The sequence below is a fragment of the Austrofundulus limnaeus genome, unplaced genomic scaffold (genome assembly GCF_001266775.1).
Source record: "Austrofundulus limnaeus strain Quisiro unplaced genomic scaffold, Austrofundulus_limnaeus-1.0 Scaffold275, whole genome shotgun sequence".
Taxonomy (NCBI): domain Eukaryota; kingdom Metazoa; phylum Chordata; class Actinopteri; order Cyprinodontiformes; family Rivulidae; genus Austrofundulus; species Austrofundulus limnaeus.
This window is the reverse complement of record NW_013952677.1, coordinates 800,714-808,564: the sequence shown is the minus strand read 5'-3', so window position 1 is coordinate 808,564 and position 7,851 is coordinate 800,714. Positions and strand designations below refer to the sequence as shown.

At 40.9% G+C, this 7,851-nt stretch overlaps 1 protein-coding gene across 3 annotated transcripts in view; it reads right to left on the bottom strand.

Annotated features, from left to right (window-relative positions):
• The window catches only part of LOC106526409 (crystallin J1B-like), a 15,759-nt gene continuing 7,908 nt past the window's right edge, over nucleotides 1–7,851 (bottom strand). For 2 of the 3 annotated variants that reach the window (XM_014021015.1, XM_014021013.1), the window contains 8 exons: nucleotides 5,885–6,064; nucleotides 5,680–5,778; nucleotides 4,207–4,299; nucleotides 3,877–4,033; nucleotides 3,690–3,805; nucleotides 2,009–2,086; nucleotides 343–482; nucleotides 1–258 (listed from right to left, as the gene is read on the bottom strand). In XM_014021015.1, the coding sequence (XP_013876469.1) occupies nucleotides 148–258; nucleotides 343–482; nucleotides 2,009–2,086; nucleotides 3,690–3,805; nucleotides 3,877–4,033; nucleotides 4,207–4,299; nucleotides 5,680–5,778; nucleotides 5,885–6,064 (974 nt within the window). In that variant the 3' untranslated portion in view covers nucleotides 1–147. The remainder of the gene's footprint in view (nucleotides 259–342; nucleotides 483–2,008; nucleotides 2,087–3,689; nucleotides 3,806–3,876; nucleotides 4,034–4,206; nucleotides 4,300–5,679; nucleotides 5,779–5,884; nucleotides 6,065–7,851) is intronic. The other variant, XM_014021014.1, reaches the window with a different exon arrangement.

Sequence of the window (7,851 nt, the reverse complement as noted above, 5' to 3'; positions counted from 1 at the left end):
ATATATATGAGTCCTAATGAAGGCTGGACAAAGCAAAACGTCTAGTTTCACTCAGCACAAAGCTTTAGAGTGCAACTGTCATAAACTGCCTCATCAGTTTGAGTAAACACATACAGACTCAAAAAACTGCTCGTGGCTAAATGTAAGCTAAACTCCAGCTGCTAGGTGGTTTTTAGCCACATTTTCAGCCAGCTCCAACAGCAGAGGGTATCTGAGGMTCCTCTTCCTCCAGGACTCTGGGACTCCCTGAAGACCGGTCTGGAAAACACACAGAGTTGGACGCACAGAGGGAAGAAACAAAAACAAGAAATTCAGACGCTAACAGGCGGGTTTGTGACGGACCTGCGCCCCGAAGCAGGCGCCCATGAAGGAGGCTCGGCTGGCGGTGCACCCCCCGCGCCGCATGGTGTCCCTCACGGCCTCGTCCAGCCGGTTCTGGGTCAGGACTCCGTGAAGCGCTGCCTGGAACGCACCGGGCAAAGCTGCACACACATCCGGTCGGACTCGGTCAAAAAACAGCTAAAGATATGGCTGAAGATGCAGCTAAAATCTTCAAAACGCTGAAGAACCGTTAATGCTGACTCAGCACTGTTGTGTTTATCCTCCTCTAATTCCATGTATCAAAACATTCGGCTCAATCAGGAAAAATCTGCTAAAAACTTTCTGTATTTGTGAAATTATTATTTAGAATTATTTTATTTTATCTGGAAATTTTAAAAATAAATAGAAATACATTGTTCTTCAGAAAATTCACTCTATTTTCTTCTAAAGCCACATGTAGCAACAATGCTACTTTTAGCTTATAGCTACAGTTTTGCTGCATATAACTGAATAACTGGATGAGTTAACGTTACTGTTGTGCAAAGTTTTGCTTTTAGCTCTTGATTGGCTAATGTTAGCTTTTAGCAACAGTTGAGCTAAATTTTGGTTGTTAGCTTTTAGCTACGTTTTAGCTAAATGTGGCTTTTAGATCTATGTTTGCTTATTTTAGCTAATATGTGACTTTATACGATTTTGCTAATGATTTGGTAACAATTTAGCTTGCAATTCAGAAATAAAAACTATTTACCAGAAAGGGGCATTGTTTACTTTAGCTACTTCTTTCCTAATTTCATCTTTTGCCAGTTGTAGCTTTTAGCTACTGTTTTGCTACATTTAGCTTAACTAATTTGAGCTTTCAGCAATAGTTTTGCTACAAAAAACTTTGATTAACTGATTTGATACATTTAGTTTTTAAATTCAGTGTTTAGCTTTAGATTGGCTAATGTTAGCTTTTAGTTAGTTTAACTTAATTCAAATTTTAGCTCTAAATTTGTTAATTTTAGCATTTAGCACCAAATGTGCCAATTATTTAGCTATTTTAATTTAGCTACAGCTTTGCTACAATAAATTTTTAGTAACAGATTTGATATGTTTAGGTTTTATGTACTGCTTTGCAAAATGTAGCTTTGAACTCCGGATTAATGTTAGCTTTTAGCTACAGTTGAGTTAAAATGCACGTTCTGCTCTGAATTTGCTAGTTTTAATTTTATTGCTACGTTAATTAATTTCAGCTGTTTACAAAGATTATTTAAATGTTAGTTTGTAGCTACAGTTTGCTAATCATAGCTTTTAGCCACATTTAACTAACTTTAGCTGTTTTAATAAGATGTTTGATGCTAGCTTCTGGTTATACTTGGCTAATTTTAGCCTTTCAGAATCAAACTTTATTCATCTCAAAGGGAAACTGCTCCAGACTGCAGTTTCACTGGTTTTCTGGTCTGCTTCAGTTTTTAAAGGCCGTTAGCAGGAAGTGCAACAGATGGAGCAGGATTCCTCGCAGCGCTGCAGCTTTTTAAAACCTGAGACGGTCGGCTCAGCAGGAAGGACGAGATGAAAAAGAACGGAGGAGGGAGACCATTAAAGATCAAAGAGTGAGAGGACAGAATAACGGATACGCTGTCGGGAAGGCTGCGCAGTCGATGCCAAGTCAACAGACCCGAGTCCTGCTGCTCCAGACGTTTTTTACCTCAAGTGTCGGTGAACGCAGCGGGGAGCAGCTGATGGGACGCTTTGGACAAGGTGTCCCTCACCTGGTGGACATGTGCTTCGGTTGAAACAAGAAAAACAAAGAGGAGCTTTTCAGACACCTGATACTCCATGTTTTCTGTGAAAAGATGAAGCTACGACACATTTTTCACATCTCTGTGRTGATAAGACCATAGATTTCCCCCCGACTGACAAATATTATGCTTTATTTGAAGATAACTGTGATTTATTTAGCCTTTTTCTTCATGTCTTTGTCTGAAAGATGAATAAAAGGAAACTGAAGGGGAAATTAGTTTCTGCTCCACATTACAAATTCAAGATAAACATCAAGATGTAAAACATTTCTCCCATTAAAACCCCACATAAAGTGCTTTTAGCTGCAGGCCTTTTCATTAACAGAGTCTTAGCTGGCAGAGATTAAGCTGAGAGGCGTCCTGATTGGATAATGTTACGGATCATTTAATCACAGTGACGTCCATGGATATTATCTGGCTGTTTTTTTTTTATCGTTTGTACTTCCACATGAACCCTTTTCATTCTAATAAAATAAAAAACTGTAAAATGTAATAAGAGGTCAAATCTGGGGAAAAGCAAGTCGACACTGTTTCATTTGCTGCAGTGGTGGGCACAGCTAACCAAAAACACCAATCAATTTTAGAGAAAAAGTAAATTTACTAAACTTGTAAAAAAAATACTCGCAGAAGCTAACGCTAAGGAGCTAACTAAAAATTAGCAAAGGCTAACACCAACAGCTAACTGCTAACCGCTAAGTTAGTCTGCATCGCACGTCTTCATCTCCTTTAGGCTGAAGACTGAAAGGACGGAAACAAACCTGTTGATGTTAGCTCGGTAGTTAGCTGTTAGTGATTAAAGTTAGCAAAATCTGATTTAGTGAATGATAATTGGTTCTCTAAAAGACCAAAGTTGGTAAAAAAAAAACTAATTTCATAAACTTGTAAAAAAATACTCACAGAAGCTAATGCTAAGCAGCTAAAACAACTCAAAATTAGCAAAGGCTAACACAAAAGCTAACTGCTAACCGCTAAGACACCTGTTACTCAGTCTGCATCCCACGTCTTTTCTTTTAGGCTGAAAACTGAAAAGACCGAAACAAACCTATTGTTAGCTTGTTAGTTAGCGATTAAAGTTAGCAAAATCTAATTTAGTAAAAGATAATTGGTTCGCTAAAGACCAAAGTTAGTAAACAAGCTAATTTCATGAACTTGTAAAAAAAATACCCACAGAAGCTAAAGCTAAGCAGCTAAAACAACTAAAAATTATATTAGCAAAGGCTAACACAACAGCTAACTGCTAACCGCTAAGATGACTGTTACTCAGTTTAGTGTGTTAGGGATTAAAGTTGGCAAAACCTAAATAAGCAGAAGATAATTGATCTGCTAACAGTCTTCAAAGTAGGTGAAAAAGCTAAAAGATGTTCTGCCATTAGCTGTTAGCTGTTAGCTGAACCATGCCCACCACTGGTTGTGTYTGTCTAATCTTTACCAGGTTCTAAAATTATTCAAATTTAATGTCAAGTGACGGAGAAAACAACAGACTCTACTGGGTCCAGGCCCTGATCCAGCAGCTTGTAGACCCTCCGTTAGCAGCAGTAGGCTAACTCTCAGTCTCCTACATGTTTGTGGAGGACTTTTGTCCCTTACCAACAACAGCCTGGTCCAGCTCCTGGGGGTTCCGCCTTCTGGGGTCATTCAGCTGAGCGAGAACCGCATCCAGAACGTTTGGATCGGGACCGTTCAGGATGAAATGTTCCAGAAACCTGATTTAACAGACAGTCGTAGTGAGATTCACTCTTCTGGATGACACGCGCAGACGTGGGCAGGCCCTCACCTGGCAGCAGCCAGAGTAACGGCCACGCACAGGTCATCGTTCTGCGTCACACGTACGACCTTCTCCACTTCCTCCAACATCTCGGCTCTCCCAGCCAACATGGCCACCACTGGAGCGAGCTTCGTCACGCCGTCCATCTGACGGTCCACGTCGCAGCCTGAAAGCAGACAAAAAGACCAAACTGGTGTTCCTCAAAGGAAAGCTCGTCGTGCGCCATCAAACCTGGATTATCTGCTGGAGATGACTCTCAGCTACTACCACACCAACTTTTAGGTCAACATCTGTAAAACAGTTAAAACAGTTTGGTAGCAGCTGGTAATGAGTTTTTACCTGTTTCCTCTCTGCCAGCATCAACGTTTCTGATGAAAGCCTTCAGGCTGGCATTTCTCCAAGGGCCATCGATGGGAAGAACGGCTTTGGGACCTAAAAGTTAGAGTATGGTAGTAGTTACAGTAGGGTATGAATGTATACACCATCCATCCGACCGTCCGACCATCCAACCCCACATTCTGGTCCATACAACACTCTTAACAGTCTAGAATGGTGGCCCTTTGGTGGCTCAGATGTGGTTTGCCAGAGGTAATGGCCCAGGACCACATAAAGCAAGCTGGGCTAATTATGGCACTGAGAGATTAGGGTAAACTAAACCAAAACATAACCATGCCAGTTGTGATGTTGACAGATTAGGGCCACATAAAGCAAACCACAACTGGGCCAGTTGTGGCATAGACAAGTTTGGGCCACATAAAGCAAAACACAACCAAGCCAGTTGTAATGATGACAGACTTGGGCCACATAAACCAAACTATAGCTGGGCCAGTTGTGGCACAGACAGATTTTGATCACACAAACCACAACCATGCCACTTGTGATGTTGACAGATTAGGGCCACATAAGCCAAACCACAACTGGGCCAGTTGAGGCATAGACAAATTTGGGCCACATAAAGCAAAACACAACCAAGCCAGTTGTGATGATGACAGATTAGGGCCACATAAAGTAAACCACAACTGGGCCAGTTGTGGCATAGACAGATTTGGGCCACATAAAGCAAACCACAATGGTGCCAGCTGTGATGATGACAGATTAGGCCCACATAAACCAAACTACAACTGGGCCAGTTGTGGCATAGAAGGTTTGGGCCACATAAAGCAAAACACAACCAAGCCAGTTGTAATGATGACAGACTTGGGCCACATAAACCAAACTATAACTGGGCCAGTTGTGGCACAGACAGATTTGGATCACACAAACCACAACCATGCCGGTTGTGGTACTGAACTGGCCCAGCTGAAGTTCAATGTCTCTAGCCTGGATGAGGGTTGTTGAGGTCCCACCCTGGATCCAGTCATGGGGAGAGGCTCGTCGGCGAGTTCCTGGTGGTCGGGCCTCTACACATGGGAGCTGTTTAGGGCCACCCATGGCATCATCATGGGACCATGTGCTGTTTGTTTTAACAGATTTTTTTCAGTTTTTTGTGTTCAGTTGTGAATGAAGTCACTCCTGATGAGGATGATGATCATGCAGGTAGAGCCAAAGCAGGTCTGTGCTGCTGGGGCCATTCACTGCAGAACTGTATTTTCCTGCCAGTAAAAAAGCAGCAAATATTCAAAGTGCTGGATCAAGAACAGGGAAGTTACAGCGAGTGCAACACGCTCATGGAGAGGGGGCTTCCCCGTCAGCATGAAGGAAAAAAATCGTTACGCTCATTGTTACGGTAACAAAAACGCCCACATCCTGTCCGACCAGCAGAGTTGGTCATTAACACACATGGAAAACTGACAGTCTGAGCAGACACACAACCTCCTCTCTTCCTGTAGGGATCGTTCAGCGGCAGGTCGTACACGGTCCCCGGCCCAAAGAACTCGTAGAAGCGCCTGGTCAGGTCTTTGACATCCACTCCTGTCAAAACACGACGTGGAAACTGTCACGTTTGTCGTTTTTAGCATTAAATACTGTTTCCTGAAAACCACYTGGGACAGAGTCTGTGTTGGTTTGGGTCCAGTACCTCCACACCGACTTAGAGAGTCCAGCAGGACGTAGGCCTGGTCCCCGTAGCAGGTCTGCTCGCCTGTTGTCCTCCGGTAAAACGGATTGGCCGACTCGGGTCGAAACTCCGGACAGGGCTCCAGATCTGAGAGAACCTCTTTCAGCCGGTCTGGATTGTAGATCCAGTGCATGGGCTGAGCTGAACGAGTTACAAAGAACACACAACACAATGTATACACACACACAACACATACACACACTTAGATATTTCAATTTCTATCTAAAGTTTTGCTACTTCTAGCTCCAAGTCAGCCTTGTGCTACTTTTCCCTTGTTGCTACCGTTTGGCTACTTTTAGCTTTCAGTCAAGCTCCGGCTACATTTAGCATTTTAAAAATGTGTTTGTTTCTTTTAGTTTTAGTCAACCTTTATTGTTACCTTTGGCATTTAGCTAGCCATTTTTTACTTTTAGTTCATTGCTAAAGCTTAGCTACTTTTAGCGCCACTCACCAGCTTTGTGATTATTTTCAAGTTTTTGCTACCAACCAGCTTCTTTTAGCTATAGCCTTCTGTTTATTTTCTTAGCATTATAGAAAGACTTTTATTTCTTTTAGCCAATGTTTTTGCTATTTCTGTATTCTAGCTTTTATTTTTCAGTGTTTTTGCTCATTTTAGCTCAGATGTACTCTTTTAGCCTTTTGCTACTTTAAGCTTTACGCTAGCAATACGCTACTTTTAGTTTCTAGCTAAAGTTTAGATTTGCTTAGCATTTTGAAAGCTTTGTGCTTTTGTATCATTTAGCCACTTGAGCTTAAGCTTCTAGTTAGCTACTTTTAGCATTTAGCTAGCATTCATTTTTTTAGCCAGCATTATTGTTATTTCTGTATAGCAATATATTATTTTATTATTTTGCTATCATTTAGCTACTTGATACTTTTTACTAGTGTTTTAGGACTTTTAACTCTTAGCTAATAGTTTTGCTACTATAAGCTTCTGTATAGCTCTTTTTATAGCCTTTTTCTGATTTTAGCCTTCAATTCAATTCAATTCAGTTACTTTGTACATTTTAGAAATACTTTTATTTATTTTTTTTGCTGTTTTTGCTGTTTCTGTGTTCTAGCTAGCTTCTTAATACTCTTAGTTTTTAGATAGCATTTTGCTAATTTTAGCTCAAAAGTTTTAACCTTTAGATAGCAATTTGCTACTTTTAATTTTTAGATTAATTTAGCTTTTTGATAGCCTTTTATTAACCTTTTGGGTATCATTCAGCTACTTGAAGCTTTTCGCCAGTGTTTATTACTTTTAACCCTTATTAGCTAATAGTTTTGTTCTATAACCTTTTAGCTCTTTTATGTAGCCTTTTGCTACTTTTAGCTAGCCTTTGGTTACTTTTAGCATTTGTAGTGTCCAAGAGTGGGGGCCTCTTCTCAGGAATGCACAGTGTTATGCCTCTCTTGGTTCTCCAGCTTCAGAGCTCGGCACATATTACCATATTAGGAAGAGGAGTGTTTAAGGTATACCGTGACAAAATTTATGGTGTATCTGTTGGACTACACTATAAAGAGCCTTGTACGCCCCTGCTCTTAGCCTTCATTCTTCATGTTTCTTACTTGGTGAATCATTTGGCTTGGAGGCCACAATTTGGTTTTTGGCTGTAATCTCCTGGACTGCAAAATAAAGATTCTTGCTGTTCAACCAGCCTGTTTCAGAGTTTCTCTCTTCATTGAGCAGCAGCAGTTCCGCAGAACCAGAAGACGTGGTTTTTACACCTCACATTTCAGAAACATTTTTATATCTTTTAGCCGATGTTTTCGCTAAAACTTGACTACTTTCAGCTTTAAGCTAGCATTTTGCATTTTGGCTTGTAGCTAGTGTTTTGATAATTTTGGCTCCAATGTCTCAGTTTTATATGGAAGCCCATTTCCGCCACCCTGATAAAAAATAAATAAAACTTGTATCTCATAATTATGACTTAGCTATCTCATAA